The sequence below is a fragment of the Muntiacus reevesi genome, chromosome 20 (genome assembly GCF_963930625.1).
Source record: "Muntiacus reevesi chromosome 20, mMunRee1.1, whole genome shotgun sequence".
NCBI lineage: Eukaryota > Metazoa > Chordata > Mammalia > Artiodactyla > Cervidae > Muntiacus > Muntiacus reevesi.
The window spans coordinates 18,425,484-18,448,005 of record NC_089268.1 but is presented as its reverse complement, the minus strand read 5'-3'; the positions used below and the strand labels follow the sequence as shown (position 1 = coordinate 18,448,005).

The following is a 22,522-nucleotide window of genomic DNA, read 5'->3' as shown; positions in this document are numbered from 1 at the left end:
GGGTAGATTGAGCCCCCTGGGTTTCACCAGAAGACAGACAGCAGGCGCCTCGGCCTCGGCCGAAACTGTTTACAGCACACGGGCAGGTTCCACACCAAGACACATTTGGTGGAACTGATTTAAGGCTCTCATTAAAATGTTCCTTTGTTGAGCACAAGACATCTCCCCACCCCCAGAGGAGATTCCAGACCTCCAGTCCCCAGCCGGCAGCCTGCCCTAACTCCCCCCACCAGGACCCCTCCCTCCGCTAAACACCCGTCACCGGATTAACATTGATTAACATCAGGGTTGTCTTCTCACGGAAGGAATTTAGCATTTGTTGAATGTGAGCCCTGTCTCCACCAGAATCTCCCCCAGAACTCTAGAAACTTCAGCAGTGGAGGCAGCCCTATCCGGCACCCCACACCAAAACCCCAACAGCCTAGGAAGACCTAGGAAGCCTGTGAGCTCCGGCTGCCAGCCCACATGGCTGGGCACCGCCTCCCCCCCACTCCCATCCTGGCTGTGCAAAAAACTTCCCTACTTCCTCTGGGAGCAGATGTGGGTTCTGCCATGAGCATGACCACCCCACACAGCAGAAGGAACATAGGGCAGCAGAAGAACACAGGGCGGCTCAAGGAACACCTCCTACTAACTCAGGGAACTTGTTCTTACCTCTCCTTTTACAACCCGGGGTGGGGGAGATGTTAATTCCATCATCACTAAACCCCCTCAACAGCTGGCAGCCCAGGGAGACCTCAGCAAAGGCAATTCTCTACCCACCCACCCCCACCTCCAGCCTCCCAGGAAAGGGATAAGCTGAAACCAGGTCTCCTGGGCACAGTCTCCCCAGAGAGGGCTGCTGCGAGGATCATCGCCAAGGATTTGGGGTTTAGTAAGGGTGGGGGACCGGTCGGGGCAGGGAGGCATACTTCCAGTCCAGAGCGTTTAGGGGTGTACGGGCAACTTGGCGCTTTCCTCCGAAGCACTTCAACACCTCAGTGATGACTCTCAGGTGTGACCAAGTCAGGAAATAAAGGCGGGGGTGGGGACGGGGGAGAAGCGGGTCGGGTCCAGTCGGCCCTAGAGATAGGGGCCACACCCTCATCAAAAGCCTGAGGCCCTCCAAGAAGCCAGAATGAACTCTTTTTTTTGGCCTTTCTGCCTGTAGAAAGAAAGAGTTTCTTTCCTTGCGGGGGAGAGAGAGAATGAGAATTGAGGAACGAGACAGAACCAACCCCGTCCGCACCTTTGCAGGCCGGCCATGCCCGATTTTGGCAGCGGCCTTCACACATTAGTCACCGAGACAGTCCGGGACTCTCAGCTCCCAGATCCGACTCCGGCCGGGAGTGGGCTCAGGGCTCGGGCCCGGGAGCTGGAGATGGGACGGCCCCTCACTCTTCCCTTCTTCCGCCCTCACCATCGGGGCGGTCCGGGACCCAGCCTGGCCCAGGAACTTAGAGGAGGGAAGCCGGGAGCGTCGGGCCGGCGTAGGTAACAAAGCTCCGTGCGCTCCGCGCACCGCAGGTCGGTCCCGCATCCGGCTCCGGGCTGGCCTCCCTCACCTAGTCTCAGCCTGCCGGGGGGACCCCGTCTCCCCCACCGCCAGCCACTGCGCTGCACCCCCTAAGTGGGAGGTAGTCGTTTCTCCCCCGCAGAGAAACGCGACACTGGAGCCCGGGAGTCGGCAACTCCCGGCAGTTCCCGAGCAAACTCTCGGCTCAGGCCGGGAAAACTCTGGGGAGGCTGGAAACGCGTTCTCGCGGGCGCGGGGCGAGAGGGGCCCCGGCCGACTGCGCAGGGGCTTCGCCACCTCCCGGCGGCCAGGACCTCGCCCCCCCAACCCCAGCGAGCCCCTGACCCACGCACGGTGTCTGCTCCGCCCCAGCCCACCTCCCCGGTGCCCTCTTCGGCCCTCGGGGCTCCCGCGCTCCCCCAGCTCGCCGGGACTCACCGCCCAGCAGCGGCAGCAGTAGGACGCTGAGCAGAGGCAGCCGGCAGGGGCTGCTCGGGGCTCCGCGCGCGGCTCCCATCGCGGCGGGCTCGGGGAAGGGAGCGCGCGGGCGCACGGCGGGCTCGCGGTCAGCGATCCCCGGCGGGCCCAGGAGGCCGAGCGCACCGGAGCGCGGGCGCAGCTGCAGCAGCCGCAGCCGGAGCCGGAGCCCGAGCCCGAGCCGGAGGCGTCCCGAGCTAGAGCTGCGCGCGCCCCGTATCTCAGAGTCCTAACGCGCCGCCGCCGCCGCCAAGCCCCGCCCCGCGACGCCCCCTCCTCTCCTGGGCGCCGCGCGGCGCCCCGCCCCCTCGACGCCCCCTCCCCGCCGTGGTGGGGAGGAGCTCGTAGTTGGGGGAGGGGTCTGGAGATGGAGAGTGGATGGAGTGGAGGAGGCCCGGGGGAGAGTGGGGACCTGAGCGAGGTCGGGGAGCAGATACTGCGCCTACCACCTCGTGTGCAGGGACTCAGGGGATCTAAAGGGACTTTTGTGATTCCGTGGCTCCTGGGGAAGACGGTTGGTTCTAGGCTTTCCTGAGGGCTCTGGCCAATAGTTCCCCCAAATTCTCTAGTGGGAGGGGAATGGGTAGGCTCTGGCTCACTTTGCAGCAACCTGATATCTGGAGGAAGATCTAGAACAGAACGGTGTCCTTGGTGTCCCCAGGCAAGGTAACCCGGAGCTACCGTGGAGCCCCGAGAGAGAGGTAGCCTGGGGTCCAGTGCATGGTGAGTGTCTGGTTTGGCTCTGGACCAATCGGAACCCAAAGGTAGAGAGAGACGGGACTCTCTGAACGGCGGACTGAAGGCTGTTAAACTGACAAATTCATCCCAAGTCCATCTCCAGCGGTCTGGGCCGTGTCAGGGCATGGCCAAGTCTCCAACTGTGGGGAGGCCCAGTACCGCCCTTGTTCCAGGCACCCCCACCCCCCAGCGCCACCACCCCCACATTCTTTCTTTGTTGTGAAAGCAGCAAGGGGTGTAGGAGGCGGGTCAGGAGGAGTCAAGCTTTAGAAGATGGGCCCCAGCTGCTGCTGGGCCTCCAGGATCTGCTGAGAGGGGATGGATAGTAAGTGCCTCATCCCCCTCTGGCTCAGGAGGGCCCCCCAGGCCTTCTTAGACCTCCCTTCCCCCAAGCAGCTGGGAGGAGGAGGGGCCGCCACAGAGGGCCTCACAGGCCGGGAGCAGTGGCGCCAGGACTCCAGGGTCCTGCCACATGGCCGCCACATGTCCTTGACAAGCCAGTCCACAGCACCTTCTCCTTGGGTTGTGGGCCTCCCCCTTCCCCCAGATGCCTTCCTGTAGGCCCTGCTGGAGAGGATACAAACAGGGAAAGGAAGAGAGGAGAGACCCATCCATCACTACCCTGCACCCTTCTGTGAAGGGCCCCAACGCAATCCTTGTTTCCTGCCCTCTCCATCAGGACTCAAGTGGCTCAATGGTTACCTGATTCTTTTATTTAAGAAAAGTGAAATACATGGACCTGAAGTGAGGCAGCAGAGGGAACAAGACAGGCCAGGGCAAGGCAGGTTGGCTGGCCAGCCCCAAGCCCTCTGACAGGAAAGCCAGCAGCAGGCTGCATCTCGGAGGTGCGTACCTGCTTCTTACCCACTTTGGGGGCCCTAGTAGTAGAGCTCGCTACTCTAGAGGACCACAGGGTGGGGGGAGGATGTCCTGAGGGTCCTTCCTGAAGGGGATTCCTGAGGAGGGGGCTGAGACCCTAAGGGCAGCAGCAATCTTCGGGTTAACTGCTCCCCCTTCACTGTCCCACCTTGGGGCTGGAAGAGCCAGGAGCAACAGGGAATGCTGTGAGGGCTGTGGGGGGACCCAGCAGACGTGGGGCGTGAGCTGAATGTCAGCTGCTTGAAGAGAGGTCCATGCTGCTGGCACTGAGACCCCGGGAGACCTGAAACAGACAACACCCAGCCATCAGCCCACAGGCCCCAGCTTCCCGAAGACTGTCCCTTGGAGTCTGTCCATCTCATGGCTACGGTCTCGCTCAGGACCTAGGACGGAGTCTGGAACCTCAACCTCAAGCTCTAGGGCTTATGCTACCTTTGCTAGGACTTCCCAGAAGGCCAAGATCTGATGGAGAATATACCTGGAAGAACCACATAAATATGCGGATATACTTTGAATGTGGTCATTTCTCATTAAAATATCATTGCTGTGTTTTCTCAAATGGAGATGAGGTAATACTTTTTTTTTTTCCCCCTTTTTCCTTCTCATCTACTGCTGACTCTGCAAGGTGAGGAGTATGGTGGCTATAGGGGGAGAGCAATTACAATTCCCGAATCATTCCCTGTGTGCGTGCATGCTCAGTCGTTCAGTTGTGTCTGACTCTTTGCAACCCCCTGGACTGTAGCCTACCAGGGCTCCTCTGTCCATGGAATTTTCCAGGCAAGAATACTGGAGTGGGTTGCTATTTCCTCCTCCAGGGGATCTTCCTGACCCAGGGATCGAACCCACATTTCCTGTGGCTCTGGCATTGCAGGTGGATTCTTTACCACTGAAGCCCCAAATCATTCCTTAATTATTCATAATTCTAAAGTACCCATTAAGAGAACATAAATTCCTGTTCCCCTCCTGATTAATTTATTTCTGCTATCTTGGGCCCAAAAGTATCCCTTGGGGTCACCACCCCCAACAAGTTGTCAGCCTGATTCCTATCTGCCCACCTCCAATTCCCTGAGAGAGTCTTCATCCCAGGTGACCCCCCTCTTCCCACTGGGTTTGTCCGTCCTTTCTCACCCACAATACTCTGAACAAGCACTGCTCTCACCTGGAGGGGCGCTGCACTGGGCTGGTTCAGATAGTTCAAGGAGGCTGCCCGCTTCATGTTGCTGCTACAATGGAAAAGAAAGAACTGAGGCCTCTTCTCTTCCCATGGGTGGCCCTGAAGCGTGGGACGCTTGGTACCACCACACATACTCATATCAGTGCCTCCTCACCATCTGACCTCCCCACCACACACACACACACTCATCTGACCTCCCCACCACACACACACACACACACACACTCATCTGACCTCCCCACCACACACACACACACTCATCTGACCTCCCCACCACACACACACACACACACACACACTCATCTGACCTCCCCACCACACACACACACACTCATCTGACCTCCCCACCACACACACACACACACACACACACTCATCTGACCTCCCCACCACACACACACACACACACACACACACACACTCGTCTGACCTCCCCACCACACACACACATACACACACACACACACTCGTCTGACCTCCCCACCACACACACACACACACACACACACACATACACACACTCGTCTCCCTCAGTCCCCAGCATCTGCTTAGCTATTGTCCCGCACCAGGGCACTATTTTTCCCACCCTCTCTCCGTGGCCATCCTACTGACGTCCTCCATGCTTCTCTCCCAAGACACTTCTCCAGGGCCCTGCCTACTTTGCCGTATCTCAGTCTCAGTGAGTACCTGGAAGGCCGGGGCTCAGACCCCTGGAGCTTCCTCACCAGGAGTTCACTGCTTCTACGAAGCACATCTCGGATCTTGCCCAGAGAGCCGCTCCTCTGCAGTGCCCCACTGCCATCCTGGCAGAGAGGGATGGGGAACAGAGGCTAAGGGGATCCCAGGGAGATTGAGCTCTGAGCCTATTCCTGCCGTTGATTCTGGACACCTCCCCCTTCCCCAGAAGCCCAGCCTGGTCAACAGCTGGCTTGCAGAGAGGCTCCCGAGAGGGATGGGCTAGCTGGATTCGGATAAGGACAAGGTGCCCTCCTATCCTGTGGGCTCAGAGCCTCTCGTCACCACCAGAAGGAGAAGCAGGAGAGTTCAAGGGGTGATAATCAGACTTACCCCTGACCACTCCACAGCCACCGAGGCATCGTCACCTCCCTCAAACTTCACGCTGCCCCCTAGGCCCTCGTGGGGGGTCCTTCCACTGTCACCCTCCCCAAGCAGCTCGGCCACCTTGGTCTGGCTGATAGGGTCAGTGCCCTGGAAGGAAAAGAAGGAACCGGGACTTCCCACTTCTGAACTCTTCAGGGTGGAACTTTAAACTTTTTCTCCCTAACAGCCACAACAAAAGAAAGAGTTTTCCTTGCGATTTCTGACTACACACATACTGGAAAGGAGACACTCACCTTTTCTATTTTCAGTGTGTCAGAGATACACATCTATCTTTAGCCAAGGCCCACAATGAATTGATTTTAGGACCCAGTGAGTCAAGACTCGTGATTTGAGAAACTCTTGATTCAGAGCTTCTCTCAACTGCAGCCTGTTCACCCACAGTGCCCATGCCCCTCCTCACAAGATTCTTCACATTGTCAAAAGGCGGTCTTTCCCTGTTAATAGTTCCATTTAGTGAAGTGAACCTTGAACTTGGGGTCCTAACCACAAAGGGCAGGTGAGGGGTAAGACACACTTAAAAACAGCCACAACCACAAGAGTGTCTCACCAGTCTCTCCCGTCTTCCTCCTCAGCCTCTCCGCTTACTCTTCAGCGACTCACAAGCAGCCTCGGCGGCCCCGCTCTGCCCCCCGGGCCCTGCCTCCGGACCTCCTTTCCCCCCTGGTCCCTGACCTGTTTCCGGGAGCGCAGGGCACATTCCTCCAGGGTCTCAGCTGCCTCCAGCTTTCCCTGGCGCCTGTACAGAGCTCCGAGGTTCCTCAAGGTCGTGTTCACTGTGGGGCTGCGGCAGGGGGAGCCCAGGGAAGGAAGAGAAGATGGATTCAGGAAGCAAGAGGGAGAGAGAGGAAGCAGAGCCAAGGCTGAAGGGAGGTCCCCGGGAAGCAGGGGAAGGGCCAGGAGCGGGGATCTGGGGTCGATGGAGGGCGTCGGAGCCCACACGTCCATGCTGGCTTCTCTCTCACCTGCTCACTTTGCAGGCCTTGTACCAGCCACCATACTCGGCGTAGGGTGTGCTGCCCTCACGGTGCCGGCTCTGCAGGAGGACAGAAGGGGAGGGAAAGCCAGAGGTGAAGGTACAGAGATGCTGGGGTACAAGCTGGCAGAGGGCTGGGGTGCAGGCTGGGTGTGGGAAGGCGCCATGCAGCTAGGGCTGGTGCAGGAATAAGTCAGAGGCCCCGAGAGTCCCCGGCTCCCCAGGTTGGGCCCCTAACTCACTTTGCTCATTTCTTCCCGCTCCTCTGCATGCATCCAGATGGGCTTGTGGTCATCTAGGGGTGATACACGGGATGGGGTGGTGAGGTTAGAGAACAGAGCTGGAACTAAGGGGGAGCCAGGACCCAGAGGCCAGTAGCACTGGACTAAAGGGGTCTGCTCCCTGGAACCACTGTGGCCAACCCTCCCCCCACCAGTCTTTGGTCTGCATTTCCTTCCTTCCCTGCAGCGCCCCACCCAGGCCCTCACCACTCACCATCCACAGAGCCAAACTCCTGCACATGGGCACGCGTCAGGATCTCCTTGTAGAGAGTCTCCGCTTCAGCATACTTGCCTTGTTTCAGGTAACAGGAAGCCTGGGGGCGGGAAGGCAAGAACACGGGAGCAAGAGGTGGAGACGAACTCTCAGCCAGGCCAGGCATTTCTACTTCTTGGTCTCTTTAGGACTTTCCCCAGAGATCTTCCTCACCCACTCCTTGTCCAGCTGCAGGGTCCAGGGTGTTCCCACTCCATTCCAGAGAGGCTACGGAACTTCTGCCTTCCCACAGGAAGGGAGCAGACCCCCCAGTACCCACAGGCAGCCCCCGGGCTGGGCACAAAGGCGATGAGGCCCGTGTACCAGACTACGGCGCACCCCCTGCCTCTGCCCCTCCCTCCCTCACCAGGTTGTTCTTGGTCCGGGCTACGTTAGGGTTGTCCGGCCCCAGCTGCGCCTCATAGATGGCCAGTGCCCGCCGGTAATAGCGTTCCACAGCCTCATACTTGCCCTGGTTTTGGCACAACAGGGCCAGGTTGTTCAGCTGCTTTGCCACATCCGGGTGGTTGGTACCCAGGACCTGGAGCGGTGCAAAGGAGAGACAGATGACTGTGACTATGCGTGGTGTGTGTGCGCACACGCACCCATGCAGGGAGCAGGGGAAGGGAATGAAGGAACAGGGAATGGAGAGACGGAGGGTGAGTCAAAAAGAAGTGAAGGGAAAAGGGTAGATCAGAAAAGAGACGGGGGAGGAGGGGTCACCACAACAGGGAAGACCGGGCGGGGGGCAGAGGCACCTTTTCTCGAATCTCCAGCGCCCGCTGGCACAGCGGCTCCGCCTCCTTGTATTTGCCCCTCTTCCCATAGAGCACAGCCAGGTTGTTGAGTGTGGCCGCCACCTAGGAAGACAGACCTGTCCCCATCAGACAAAGGGCCTGGACCAGCAGGGCCCCATGCTGCCCAACTCCCAGACAAACGGACTCTGCCACCCGAGCCACAGGTGCTTGGGGGGCGGGGGGGGAGTGCTGACCCCCCAAGGCTCTGAGGCTCTCCACGGGGGTGGTCTCACCCTCTAAGGAGATTTTTAGACATTTCTGGAGGCGGGGTTTCCTTTGGTTGCCATAAAGACTATTGGCACTAATATCTTTGGGGGAGCAAGTATGCTACAGATGTGGTGTCTGTATGGGACCGCTCAGGCAAATTTTGATTGTTCTGCCAGACACTCAAACACTAAATATAAGCTGTGATACTTGGTGGGATATCAAGACAGGAGTTATGTTTCCTGAGACACATCATCCTTGCCTATCACATGTCATAATACAGGGAATTCTTTTCCAGCCAGCTCATTTTCAAAAATACCTTATTTCTCGTCTTCTCCCCTTTGACACATCTAGCATTTGTTTTACATGCTGACCCCACTTAAAGTTATTTCTCTTTCTCTTATCACAAAGAAATCTGGTCTATTATTACTTAATCTAACATTGGATTTTAATCTTATATATGCCAATATTTCTGCTCTGTCATTTTTAACTTTAAAAATTTATTATTATTGTTGATATTACTATTATTATTACCTTGGGTGTACCATGCAGTTTGTGCAGTCTTGGTTCCCTGAACAAGGACTGAACCCAGGCCCTTGGCAGTGAAAGCATGGAGTCCTAACCACTGGACCACCAGGGAACTCCTGCTCTGTCCTTTTCCTAGAACATCAGTTCAGTTCAGTTCAGTCACTCAGTCATGTCTCTTTGTGACACCATGGACTGCAGCATACCAGACTTCCTTGTCCATCACCAACTCCCAGAGCTTGCTCAAACTCATGTCCATCGAGTCAGTGATGCCATCCAACCATCTCATCCTCTGTCATTCCCTTCTCCTCCTGCCTTCAATCTTTCCCAGCATCAGGGTCTTTTCCAATGATTCAGTTCTTCTCATCAGGTGGCCAAAGTATTGGAGTTTCAGCTTTAGCATCAGTTCTTCCAATGAATATTCAGGACTAATTTCCTTTAGGATTGACTGGTTGAATCTCCTTGCAGTCCAAGGGACTCTCAAGAATCTTCAACACAACAGTTCAAAAGCATCAATTCCAAAAAAAGCATCAATTCCTCAGCACTCAGTTTTCTTTACATTCCAACTCTCACATCCACACATGACTACTGGAAAAACCATAGCTTTGACTAGACCTTTGTTGGCAAAGTAATGTCTCTATTTTTTTAATATGCTGTCTAGGTTGGTCATAGTTTTTCTTCCAAGGAGCAAGCATCTTTTAATTTCATGGCTGCAGTCACCATCTTCAGTGATTTTGCAGTCCAAGAAAATAAAGTCTCTCACTTTTTCCATTGTTTCCCCATCTATTTGCCATGAAGTGATGGGACCAGATGCCATGATCATCATTTTTTGAATGTTGAGTTTTAAGCCAGTTTTTTCCCTCTCCTCTTTCACTTTCAAGAGGCTCTTTAGTTCTTCTTCGCTTTCTGCCATAAGGGTGGTGTCATCTGCATATCTGAGGTTATTGATATTTCTCCCGGCAATCTTTTGATTTCATCCAGCCCAGCATTTTGCATGATGTACTCTGCATAGAAGTTAAATAAGCAGGGTGACAATATACAGCCTTGATGTACTCCTTTCCCAATTCGGAACCAGTCCGTTGTTCCATGTCCGGTTTTAACTGTTGCTTCTTGACCTGCATACAGATTTCTCAGGAGGCAGGAAAGGTAGTCTGGTTTTCCCATCTTTTGAAGAATTTTCCATAGTTTGTTCTGATCCACACAGTCAAAAGCTTTGGCATGGTTCCTAAAGCAGAAGTAGATATTTTTCTGGAACTCCCTTGTTTTTTCTATGATCCAATGGATGTTGGTAATTTGATTTCTGGTTCCTCTGCCTCTTCTAAAGCCAGCTTGAACATCTAAAAGTTCTTGGTTCACATACTGTTGAAGCCTGACTTGGAGAATTTTGAGCATTATTTGCTAGCGTGTGAGATGAGAGCAATTATGCAGTACTCTGAACATTCTTTGACATTGCCTTTCTTTGGGATTGGAATGAAAACTGACCTTTTCCAGTCCTGCAGCCACTGCTGAGTTTTCCAAATTTGCTGGCATATTGAGTGCAGCACTTTAACAGCATCATCTCTTAGGATTTGAAATAGCTCAACTGGAATTCCATCGCCTCCACTAGCTTTGTTCACAGTGATGCTTCCTAAGGCCCACTTGACTTCACATTCCTAGTACATACTTTTACATAAAAAGACTTACTAGTTTTACTTCTTCTACATCTAAAGGGCTTCTCTTGTGGCTCAGCTGGTAAAGAATCCGCCTGCAATGCGGGAGACCTGGGTTCGATCCCTGAGTTGGGAAGATCCCCTGGAGAAGGGAAAGGCTTCCCACTCCAGTATTCTGGCCTGGAGAATTCCATGGACTGCATATGCCATGGGATCACAAAGAGTCAGACACGACTGAGTGACTTTCACATCTAAATTTTTTCATTCACTGTATATCAGACTACGATGTCTTCTAACATTGCTGTACTCAACTGTTACTGTATTTTTGCTTTACTGTAAAGTATTATATATCTTATTATAAGTTACTTTCCTTGTTTCTCTCTTATATTAATAGAGTATCATCCAACTTTTGAGGAAATTATACAGGTAGGTAGATTACATTATATGAGCTAAACTTCAGGAAAATATTCATTATAAGAAGGAGTCATCACAGGGAACTCAGCTGTATATTCTGTAATGACCTAAAGCGGTAGGGAGGAGCCTCAAGAGGGAGGGTGACATGTGTATACATATGGCTGATTCATGCCTGTGTACAGCAGAAACTAACACGACACTGTAAAGCAACTATACTGCAACTAAAATTTGTTTAAAAAAGAAGATATTGGGACTGAGAGAGCTGAGAGTCACTGGGATGGGTGGACAGTAGGAGAAAGGAGTCCTCATGCCTCCCTCCTGAGAACCCCTGGGAGTGGGCTGAGGGCAGCAGACGGACAAGCAGAGGAAGACAGGGCAAGGAGGGCAAGGAGTACTGACGGCAGGGTGGTCCCGGCCCAGGGTGCTCTCCCGGATGCTGAGGGCGTCATTGAGCAGGAGGGCCGCTTCCTTGTACTTATTCTGGTCCCTGTAAGAGGACAAAAGCGACAAGGGGTTAGCCCAAACTCTGCCCCTGAGTCATCTCCTTACTTCCTTCCCTTCGGGATAGTAAGGTACATTTAGGGACTGGGCCCCGCCATGAGGAGACAAGAAGCCTGGTGGGAGCAGTGAGAGGGGTTCACCGCCACCCCCAGAGAGTGGCCATGCCCGGAGCAGGCCAAAGGCACAGGACACAGGAGACAGAAACAGAGAAAAAGACCCTCCCCAGAGGAGAGATGGGAGCAGCCAAAAGCCTGAGGGGTGAGGATTCTGAGGTCAAGGGCTCAGGTGGAAAAGCATGAGACAAGGAAGCCCCCTGGTGGGGGGAGAAGAGGTACCCTGTGGAGAGGAGGAATGAGAGCCAGAGGCGGATCAAGGTGGGACCACACCTGGAGGCAGGCTCCTGAGAGGACATAGCACTCACCGATACACCAGAGCTAGGATGTTGAGCATGGTGGCCACGTCGGGGTGGCCGCGGCCAGACGTGCGCTCCAGGTCCTCCAGCGCCTGCTTGCAGAGCGGCACAGCCACCTCGTAGCGACCCTGGGCTGCGTACTGGATCACCAGGTTGTGCAGTGTCCGCAGCCTCGCCGGGATCTCATAGCCGCTGTGCTGGGCGCCCTGGCCACGGGACACTACCCCCATCGCAGAAGACGACAGAGACTCCCTCAGATGACACCAGCTCTCCCTCCGCTGTCCGCCCGCCCCCCCCCCCCCCCAGTCTCTCTCCCTGCCTGTGACCAATCCCCACCAGGCTCCCTGCCTGCCAAGAGACCTGCCTCAACTGCTACTCTTTTCTTAAATTTTTATTGGCTGCACCACAGCTTGCAGGATCTCAGTTCCCCAGCCAGGGATCAAACCTAGGCCCACAGCAGTGAAAGCTCAGAGTCCTAGGCACTGGACCGCCAGGGAAGTCCCTCAACTGCTACTCCTCTGCTCGCCACTTTGCCCATCACAATCCCATTTGTTCACTCAGTCATGCATTCATTCAACAAACTACTCAATGGACTTCCCTGGTGGTACACCGGATGACAGTCTGGCTGCCAGTGCAGGGGACACGTGTTCAATCCCTGGTCTGAGAAGATTCCACATGCCACAGGGCAACTAAGTCCATGCCCCACAACAACTGAGCCCTCACTCTAAAGCCTGAGTGCTGCAACCACTGAAGACCATGTGCCTAAAGCCTGTGCTCAGCACCAAGAGAAGCCACTGCAATGAGAAGTCCAAGCACCGCAACGAACAGTAGCCCTGACTGGCCACAACTAGGGAAAGCCGGCACACAACGACAAAGACCCAGTGCAATTAAAAAAAAAAAAACTACTCAGAAATCCTGAGGAAGGGTTTGCACCAGGGATACAAAGATAAGAAAGACCTGGTCCTTTCCCTTGAGGAGCTCATGCTCTTCACTCCAGGGGCACTCCCCTAGTCTTGAGCGAGCTCCTTACCAGCAAGACCCATGTCGTTCTCATCTTGGACTCCCTGGTGGCCAGCACAGTGCCTGGCATGGGCTACGTGCTTAATAAATGTTGACGAATAAGGGGAAAGCAGAGGGAATCAAAGTGCTGGTCCCTAGCCCATCTCCTGAGGCAGTGGAGAACCCATTCCTGGACGGTGACCATCCTTGTTCACCAGACCCCTGCTGCCCCCACTTCACCCTCCAACTCCAGAGGCAGACTCACAGCCATTGCTGGGGTCCTCTTCCTCCTCGTTGGGGAAGAGGTCATCCAGGGAATCCTTGGAGGCATCACCTTCCTTCTCCTCCTGGAAGGGAAGCAGCAGCATGTCTGAGATGAGATAGCCCTGGCAGCCTCTTCAAGCCCCCTCTAAACCGTGACATCATTGACAGGTGGGGTCTAGGACAAATCCCCTGTCGCTGTCCCTGCCCCTGGGAAGGCCAGCATCTGTCCTGCCAAGCCTAGGCCTCTCTTGTTCATAAAAAAAACAAAGATGGGGGTTTCTCTGGTAGTCCAGTGGTTAAGACTCCGAGCTTCCGCTGGAGGGGGGCGCAGGTTGATCCCTGGTTGGGGAACTAAAATCCTCCAAGCCATGCAGTGCAGCCAAAACCAAAAACAACAACAACAAAAAACCCCCAAACAAACAAGAGATGCTTCAGCCAAAAATCTCATGACTTTCCGTTCCTTCATACCCAGAGAGTTTCCATCCTCAGTACCCTCACCGCCATCTCTTTCTCCCTCGACTCTGGTAATTATAGTCCTGCATTGATCCCCATGTGTTTACACTGATTACATGTCTGTCCGGTCTCTCCTGCGGGCAGGGGTGTGTCCTATCTTATTGACACGTACCCAGAGTGTCTAGCTCTGCCTGGTGTCCATCATCTGCCACCGCTTGCTCTGGACGTGATGCCCAGTTCTGTCAATCTACTTTCACACTAGGCAAAAACGCTTTGCCCCAACTAGCACTGGAGCCTTGTGCAAACACTTCCAACCCTCCTGCCCAGCTTCACCAGGGTGACCCACTGTCAAATCATCGCACTGTCCCTGGGTCAGGCCACCTTTCCAGCCCTGGTGCCTTATCTCTCTCTCTCACACACACACACACACACACACACACACACATGACCCACTGTCAAATCATCCCACTGTCCCTGGGTCAGGCCACCTTTCCAGCCCTGGTGCCTTATCTCTCTCTCTCTCTCTCTCACACACACACACACACACACACACACACACACACACACACACACATCTGGTCTAGAGAGCTCCCCCTTCTCCCTCATAGACCATCAAAATCCACCCCAATTCCTAATCCAGTTAAATAAAATAATCCAACCTAAATCTTACCCATCCCTGTACCCCACCACGCTGTGAATCTTTCAGTCCATCCCAGCCCCTACGAACCTATCTCCTTGGGATTCCTCCCACACTGCCTGAACCTCTCCTTCAGCACTGGGCAATGGCTGATTTGTCTTGTCGCATACGTGTTCTCACATGTAAGCCTTGTTCCTACAGCTACATTATAAGCTCGAGAAGGCAGGAACTCTGTTTTGTAGCTTCTTAGATCTATCTGACACACATCTTGCCTTGCCTAAGGCACAGAGAAATATAAATGCCTGTTGCGTGAAGGTTAAATTCCACACATTTCGACAGAAAATTTTAGGACTTGCTCGACTGGACTGGGTTTTCCTTACCTACAGCGCTTAGGATTCTAAATTGGAATTGTCCAAATGCCAAAAATCTATTATTATGGGAGCAGGAACTTTGTCCTGTTCACTGCTGCACCCCCAGCAGAGTGCGCCTGTCACATAGCAGTCATTTAATCAAATGTTGACTGAACGAGTGACTGGCTTCTCCCTTGCTGTCCTCTGGAGTTGCTGTCAGGACCTGAATTCTGCCAGGTGGGGGCTGGTCGGGCAGGGCTGCTGGTCCTCCAGAGGATGCAGCAGCCACTGGCCTGTGCGTGTGGCGAGCCCAGCTGCCCCGCGCGTGCTCACCGCAGAGTGCCCGTCCTCGTCGTACTGCCGCAGCTGCCCCAGGAACTCCAGGTGCTTCTTCTCCTCCTCCAGCTGAGCCACGGCCTGTTCGCTGCGCTGGAGCCGCTGCTGGGTGCCGGCCAGCTCGTCCCGGAGCCACTGGTTCTCCTGGCAGAGCCGCCGGACCTGCGCCCGCAGCTTCTGTTTCTCCGACTCCACTGTGCTCAGGTGGTTGGCCAAAGCCAGCATGACCTAGGTGGGCAGATCCTGTGAGCGCGGGGCTCTGGCTAGGAATGTTGAGGGGTAGGCGGGAGGGGAGCCGGCAAGACCCGGAGGGAGCGTGGGGTAGTGATGAGCCTACCTTCCAAATATACCCCGAAATCGAATTTCTCACCACTTCCAGGGCCAGCCTGGGCCAAGCCACTATCAATTCCCACCGTGATTACGGTAATTGCCTCCTCACTGGTCTCCTTCTTTCTGCCCCTGTTCCCCTAGAGTCTGTTCTCAACCCTGCAGCCAGATGACAATCTTTTCAAAATGTTAGACCACATCACTCCTCCGGTCAACACTTCCAATAGCTTCCATCTCACTCAAAGTAAAAGCCGAGTCCTTATGAAGGCCTACAGTTCCACGTGATCTGCTCCCACCCCAGCTGGCTCTTCAACTTCATTTTCTATTTTGCTTCCCCATATTCACAGTCCAGCAGCCACTCGGGCCTTTCACTGAACTCACTGGAAAGGTTCCAGGTCGGGGCCTTCACACAGTACTTCAGATGTTCTTCCCCCATTAATTGTGTGACTCATTCCCTCGTCTTCAAATCTTTGCTCAAATGACACCTTTTCAGTGAGGCTCCTATTGGCCACCCTATCTAAAACTGCATCCTCTCCCCATACACCCCAACCCTCTTCCTTGCTTGATTTTTATCCTTTTGCCCTTAATGATTATCACTCTGGCATACTGAGTCATTTATTTATTTGTCTAAAGCCTGCCTCTCCCAGCTAGAATGTAAGCTGCAAGATGGCCAAGACTTATGGTTGTTCTTGTTCAGTGATGTGTCTGGAGAGTAGTGTCTGGCACATGGTAGAGACTTAATACATATTTATCAGATGAATGAATCCAAGCTGCTAGGACAAGGGGATCCCAAATGACCCCAAAGCTCCCATGAGACAACTGCTCCTCCATCTACCCAGGGCCACTTGGCACCACCTCCTCCCGCTCACCTGGGCTTCACTCAGCCCCAGCTCGATGTTTTCCATGGAACGGCGCAGCTGCCGCGCCTTCTCATGCACCAGGCCTTCTTCATGACCGCCCTGCTGCAGACACTCGATGGTCTGGGAGAGGCTTTGCAGCACAGCCTGGTGTTCACTGTGGAGGGCTTCCAGGCCCTGGCTCACCAGGCGAGTGCTCCCCAAGATCTCCTCCTGGCTGAGCCGGTGCCCTGTAGGCTCATCCCGCTGTCCCAACACCAGGCCCGACATCCTGGCCGGGGCACCTTGTCTGGGCTACAGAGAAACAACGGAGTTCGGCTGGGGTAAAGATTAGGAAAGAGGGGCTGTGCGCCTTGATTAGAGGGCAGTAGGGATCCAAGGGAAGGGACAGGAGACCATTGCGGGGGGCGGGGGTGGGGGGACCCTGAAGTTTAATTGCAGGGAGAGTGACCAGTGAGCAGACAGCCTGTTACGACTCTAGACACAAAGCCAAGGTTGTGAGAAAGACAGAGGAGAGGAATTGACTTGAAAGAAGAAAAACTGTAGAAAGAACAAAGGTGCAGAGAAGTAGCAGCAGGATTTAGAATCAACACAATTTTAAAAAAGGAGCTGGAGAAGAGAGAGTTTGGGTTAGGAAAAGGAATCAGGAAAGGAGAGAGAGCAGCACAGAGGACACAGAGGGTGTCCGACAGGGCTGCAAAGGGAATGGAGTTAAAGCAGGCAGAAGCTATGCAGAAAATACTGCAGTGCAAAGAGGGGAACAAATAAGTTTCAAAGTTAAATCAAGAAAGCAAGGGAGACAAAAAAAAAGTGGGCTTTCATCACAGATGAGAGGGGCCTAGAGGCTCAAGGTGTTCAGGCTGAGTCACTCGCGGGACTAAGCCCAGCATCTCCATGCCTGGTCAGCTGTGTTTCTTCCAGGCTGTCTTCCTACTTCCTCAAAAGGGCCTTGCTTCTCATCTTTGAAGTCTTCTTACCTGTATAGAGCCCTTGGTTGTGGCGTTCAGGCAGGAGCCCGGAAGAAACTCTGTTCAAGCAGCCAGGGACTCAGAAGGATCTGCCCTGCCCAAAGTCCAGAAGTCCAGCGTTCCCACCCCTTCCCTCACCACTTCACAGCCACCCAGAGGACCTGGCATGGAGCCCCACCCAGGACAAACGCCCTCCCTCCGTTGCCTACAGGTCTTCAAGACGACCAACGTCCCTCCTCCTTCCCCAAGCCAACCTCCCAGGCCAAGCCTGGGGAGCTATTTTCTCCCAAGAAGGGAGTGAGATTGAATTTGAGACCTGCGGCAAGGGGCGTGTCTGGGAACGGGGGAGAAGGAAGACCTGGTCACTCCTCGCCCAGTCACTTCTATGGCTTTGTGTCTATCATGAGCACATACTAACAGACTCTGAGAGGAGTCACCTTGGAGTGCCTCCCAGAAGCCCGATGATGCTGGGAAGAATGGCAGGTCCGCTGAGCGGCTGCGGGATCTCAGGGAAACGCGGCGCTGGGAGTTGATCTCCCAGGCCTGGAACTGCGGTGGAGGAGTGTCCCAGGCTGTCGACCTGCCCTGAGGCCCAGGGTGTGGATAGAGAGAAATGGGCCGGGGTAACGGCAGAAGATGCGGGTGGGCGACCGAGGTCCACGTCGCGGGCAAGGACCTGGGGCCTGACAATCCCGAGGTTACTGAGTCAGTCGGTAGCGCAGGGGGCGGGGCAGGCCGTCTGTCCGTCTGTCCTGATGCCGAGGGGCGGGAAGAATCGCGGGGGGCGGAGTTTTTGAGTCTGGAGTTCTGTGAGTTCAGTCGGAGGGGCTTATTTGTTCCTATTCCCGGGAGTGCAGCAAAGAGTTAGCGGGACCTCAACTCTCAGCCCCAGAGGTACCCTCAAAGACTCACCCGCAGCTTGTGGGTCTGGCTGCCGCTCCAGCCGGTACTGCCCCTTTAAATCTATCATGGCTGCCGCTCGAGGCAATTGTTTTGACGGCTCCGAGGGGCGGGACCTGTCCCCTAGTCACGCGACCCAAGAGTCGTTCCGGCATTGGTTATACTATGCTCAGGGAAGAAAGGAGATATGTGTCTAGCTTTTTGTCGGGTTCTCGGCCCGCCTCTTTTTACGTCATGTTGGAGCGACGGCACGGGGACATATTAGCGTCATCCAGCAGCGCCAGGCGGCCAGGCTAAAGGTGATGGTGGCGTGCTGAGTACGCCCGAGTCTGGCCAAACTCATGGCCCTGCGGGCAGTGACCCGCGCTCTTGGCTCACTGAGCCTGACCCCCCGGATTGCCGCCATCCCCGGCCCAAGTCTGCTCCCGGCCGCCCAGGTAATCCATCTTACCCGGGAAGGTAGTTGTTCACACTCCGGCTGCCGGAGAGGGGTCTCCAGGAGAATCGAGGTGGGAGATGAGAGTCTGATTAGGAGTCACATCGGCCCGTGACCCTTAGTAAGTCACTCAGTCTCAGCTTTCTCCTTTCTAAGTGTTGCTATCTCACAGGGTCACTGGAGTCCTCAAACGAGATATTGAAGGTGAAAGTGATTTTGTAGACAAAAGTACAAGTTTCAGTAACTTACAGTTATTGTTTTCTTATAAGCCAAGCATAATAGATGTTTTAAATAAGTGAATTCCTTTCAACCAGTTACAGTTATTATCAGTCCCAGTTTATATATGAGAATACATCAGTAGTCCAAGGTGATACACCAACCATTGGAGCTAGGCAGTCTGGCTTCAAAGCCCGGACTCTTAACCATTATTATAACCATTAAAGATGAGTTACTACTGAAATTATGAAATTAAGGTCAAGATAACCGAGAATTGGAGACTAACATAAAGATATCATGAAGTTCCTAATGGGTGTCGACTTAAAAAATGCATGGCATGAGAGTTTTATTTGGGGAAATGTGAGGACTGCAGCCCAGGAGATAGCACCTCAGATAGCTCTGAGAAACTGCTCCAAAGAGGTAGAAGGGAAGGACAGTATGTATGTGATTTTGGTAAAGGGTGAGTGGGCTGCAATCAAGCACATTTTTTTAAATGTTTCTGCTGGTTTCGTGAAGCTTCTACTAGTCACGAGAAACAGTTGTCACCATGAAGAATTTGTGTTTTTCTCGATAAGAGGAGATAAAAGAATTGGACTCATAAAAATCAGCTCCCGAGAATATCTAACTATCTGAAAATCTGTCGTGCCAGGTGTTTGGGAACCCAGGTGCCTCACTTCTGCTCTCCATCCTGAGCTCCATCAGGAGGTGTTGGAGGTCAGCAGCTACAGCAGCACATGATTTAATCCTTGTAGAGATAGATGGCAAGCACCCATGGCAAGTGCCAGTTTGTTTACATGGGTAACTAGTGATTACAGGAAAGTTAGTCTTACGCTCTCTGGACCTTTCAGACTGATGGTAGAGTTTGGCAGCTGTGTACTTCAAATTCAAAACCAAACCAACCTACTGTGTGAAATGCTGAGAAAACAGCAGGGAACAAGCTATAAGTGATCTCTCCCTTCCATTCATGTTTGGAAAATTCTCAGAAACATGCAGCAAAAGGGGTAGAAGGCATTGGTGCTGATGGTGGTACATAGATATATAGGAATTAACCAGCACTGGAGAAGGTAGTTGTTTAAGGAAGGAAAAGTTTCTTAGAGGAGAGTTTTGAGGCAAATTTGGAAGAAGATGCACCAAGGGGAGAAAATTCCATTGAAGAAATACTTCAGAGGTGAGAGGATCAGATGAGAGATGATCAACACACATGCACCTAGATAAGCATTCTGAACTGGTATTTGTGCAGGCTGTGAAGGGTGGAGTTTGGGGGTAGCTGGTCTGGGACGCTTCCAGGAGGAAGGAAGCCACAAGCTAAACTTTGTCCCTTCTCCCTTGGTTCTCTGAGGTTTCTCCTTCAATTAGCTTTCAAGTGAAAAAGATTTCTGTTTATTTCTAGGTGACAAACAATGTCCTCCTTCAGCTGCCCTCGGCATCGATGTTGCTTCCCTGCCGCCCAGTCCTTACCTCTGTGGCCCTTAGTGCTAAGTTTGTGTCCTGGAAGAGTCGTACGAAGTATACCACTATGCCAGTAAAGATGAGGAAGTCTGGGGGCCGAAACCACACAGGTAAGAACAAGGGCAAGAAGATTTCAGCAGTAAAGAGCAAAAACATGGTAGGACCCTTGGCCTTTATTTTGATACAGGCAGAGGAATGTAACTAGAAAGCATTTATTGGACTCCTTACACATGTAGTATGTGTGTAAGAGTGAGAGAATAGAATGTAAAACAACATAAATAGCCTGTGCTCCTAAAGATAGGTAATGGAAGAAAACTGGACATACTCAGGAAGTTCCATGACATTTTCCTGCACACACTTCAAAAATTATTTTTGGCTGTACTGGCTCTTTGTTGCTGCTCAGGATTTCTCTCTACTTGTGGCAAGCTGGGGGTACTTGGCTTCTCTTGTGGAGCACCGGCTCTAAGGTGCTCAAGGTGTCAGTAGTTGAAGCATGTGGGCTCAGCACTTGCAGCTCCCAGGCACTAGAACACAGGCTCAAGCTGTGGCACACGGGCTTAGTTGCCCCATAGCATGTGGCATCTTCCCAGACCAGGGTTCAAACCTCTGTCTCCTGCATTGGCAGGCAGCTTCTTTACCACCGAGCCAGCAGGGAAGCACCCCCTGTAATTGTGTTTTTACGAAGTTCCACGTGGGTGTTCACTCCCACGTACCCCACTGTGCTATGCAAATTTTAATCATTTTCTGCTTGTGTCGTGATGTTGGGAAACACTGCCCTCTGCCTAGGATGTGTCTGCTCCCAGTGCTGGGAACTGACTCACCTGACCCACTCGTGATCCTGCGTGTGTGCTCCTGACCACAGGCCGTATCCAGGTGCATGGCATTGGTGGGGGCCATAAGCAGCGCTATCGAATGATTGACTTTCTGCGGTTCCGGCCGGAGCAGGAATCCAAGCCGGGACCCTTTGAGGAGAAGGTCATCTCTGTCCGCTATGATCCCTGTAGGCACGTTTGGGATGTGAAGTGGTGGTGTGGGCGGCCGAGTGGTCTGTGGCTTTTCAGGAGATCCGAGGCTGCCTAGGTGGTTTGCTTACCTGTCCCTCACTCTGCTCAGGTCAGCAGACATAGCTCTGGTTGCTGGGGGCAACCGGAAACGCTGGATCATTGCCACAGAAAACATGAAGGCTGGAGATACCATCCTGAACTCGGACCACATAGGCCGAATGGCAGGTGAGTGATGGCCACCAGGTGTGCGTGGGCTGAGAGGCTCAAGAGTGCCGGTGCTGACGAAATTCTGTCTTTTAGTTGCTGCTCGGGAAGGGGACGCCCATCCTCTTGGGGCCTTGCCAGTGGGGACCCTCATCAACAACGTGGAGAGTGAGCCAGGCCGCGGGGCCCAGTATATCCGAGCCGCAGGTAGGAAGAAAGGAACTTGTTGAGATCTTACAGTTTGAAAGGCCAGGGGGTACTTGAGGTTGCAGCTCTCTGAACCCATGAGCCCACATCTTGTCCAGTGGTAGAGAAAAAAGAGGGAAAAACAAGGCTGAAGAGGTGGTTGTGTTTTTGACCTAAAATCACACATGCCTCCTGCTTCAGTGTTTCTGCCCCTCAAAGGGAAAGCAAGGGCAGTGTGTGGGGTGGTGGCCCTGGAAAATCTGCCCCCACCTCCTGCTGTGTGGAGGGTCGCAACTGTTTCTTCCCTTCCCCAGGGACCTGTGGCGTGCTGCTACGGAAGGTGAACGGGACAGCCATTATCCAGCTACCCTCTAAGAGGCAGATGCAGGTGCGTAGTGGGTTGGGGTGGAGTGCAGGTGGGAGGGGTCAGTACAGGAGGAATTTTTGGAATGTACCTTACCTGTCCAGGATAGCTCCCAGGTGTTTTATGTTGGGAAGTGCCTGGAGCTAGGTCTGTCCTTTTCTGCCATGTGACCAGGTGTGCCTCATCAGGCTGGCAGTAGGGAACAGTGCCTTTCATTCTCAACTACTGTAGGACCTGCATTCGGGTTCAGTTATGTTGTACTTTTCCCTTATCTTCTCCCCTTCTCTCTTTGGATTTGAGAAGTTCCCCAGGGTCCCTGCCCTCAACGTGTCAGGCTGTTTCCCCGCATGGTGTTTTCCCCTCCATTTGCTCTCTCCATCAGGTGCTGGAGACGTGCACAGCTACAGTGGGCCGAGTCTCCAACGTTGATCACAACAAACGGGTCATCGGCAAGGCTGGGCGGAACCGCTGGCTGGGAAAGAGGCCGAACAGTGGGCTATGGCACCGCAAGGGGGGCTGGGCAGGCCGAAAGATCCGGCCGCTGCCCCCCATGAAGAGTTACGTGAAGCTGCCCTCAGCTGCTGCCCAAAGCTGATATTCCTGGACTCTAATAAAATGGCCCCCATTCTTTTTTAAATCTATTTCTGGTTTTTCTGGGGAGGATGGTACATTACTGGA

At 53.6% G+C, this 22,522-nt stretch overlaps 3 protein-coding genes and 1 long non-coding RNA gene across 11 annotated transcripts in view; 2 read left to right on the top strand and 2 right to left on the bottom strand.

Annotated features, from left to right (window-relative positions):
* Nucleotides 1-2,223, bottom strand: part of PTK7 (protein tyrosine kinase 7 (inactive)) — a 63,103-nt gene extending 60,880 nt beyond the window's left edge. Inside the window, exon 1 of the mRNA XM_065913010.1 lies at nt 1,934-2,223. Coding sequence (XP_065769082.1) covers nt 1,934-2,012 — 79 coding nt within the window. The 5' untranslated portion in view covers nt 2,013-2,223. The remainder of the gene's footprint in view (nt 1-1,933) is intronic.
* On the top strand, nt 1,322-3,522 carry LOC136151689 (uncharacterized). 2 transcript variants are annotated; one of them, XR_010660078.1, is made up of 3 exons: nt 1,322-1,469; nt 2,634-2,695; nt 3,390-3,522. It is a non-coding gene; the product is annotated as an uncharacterized lncRNA (long non-coding RNA). The 2 variants fall into 2 exon arrangements; XR_010660079.1 differs by having other exon boundaries at nt 1,322-1,506.
* KLC4 (kinesin light chain 4) lies at nt 3,404-18,114 on the bottom strand. Of its 5 annotated transcripts, none has more exons than XM_065913014.1 (16): nt 17,998-18,114; nt 16,130-16,411; nt 14,931-15,161; nt 13,159-13,240; nt 11,904-12,114; nt 11,381-11,468; nt 8,151-8,252; nt 7,760-7,933; nt 7,354-7,453; nt 7,101-7,153; nt 6,848-6,918; nt 6,558-6,666; nt 5,832-5,972; nt 5,451-5,566; nt 4,749-4,812; nt 3,404-3,872 (listed from the first exon to the last, which is right to left on the bottom strand). In XM_065913014.1, the coding sequence occupies exons 2-16, from the start codon at nt 16,385-16,387 to the stop codon at nt 3,822-3,824; spliced, it is 1,851 nt and encodes a 616-aa protein (XP_065769086.1). In that variant the 5' UTR covers nt 16,388-16,411; nt 17,998-18,114; the 3' UTR covers nt 3,404-3,821. The 5 variants fall into 5 exon arrangements, with proteins under 5 accessions (XP_065769086.1, XP_065769085.1, XP_065769083.1 ...); XM_065913013.1 differs by lacking the exon at nt 17,998-18,114 and adding an exon at nt 17,523-17,968; XM_065913011.1 differs by lacking the exon at nt 17,998-18,114 and adding an exon at nt 17,095-17,232.
* On the top strand, nt 17,422-22,481 carry MRPL2 (mitochondrial ribosomal protein L2). 3 transcript variants are annotated; one of them, XM_065913019.1, is made up of 7 exons: nt 17,422-17,568; nt 20,028-20,196; nt 20,949-21,090; nt 21,200-21,315; nt 21,391-21,501; nt 21,795-21,868; nt 22,227-22,481. In XM_065913019.1, the coding sequence occupies exons 2-7, from the start codon at nt 20,067-20,069 to the stop codon at nt 22,437-22,439; spliced, it is 786 nt and encodes a 261-aa protein (XP_065769091.1). In that variant the 5' UTR covers nt 17,422-17,568; nt 20,028-20,066; the 3' UTR covers nt 22,440-22,481. The 3 variants fall into 3 exon arrangements, with proteins under 3 accessions (XP_065769091.1, XP_065769089.1, XP_065769090.1); XM_065913017.1 differs by lacking the exon at nt 17,422-17,568 and adding an exon at nt 18,210-18,422; XM_065913018.1 differs by lacking the exon at nt 17,422-17,568 and adding an exon at nt 18,416-18,542.
* The last annotated feature ends 41 nt before the right edge of the window (nt 22,482-22,522 follow it).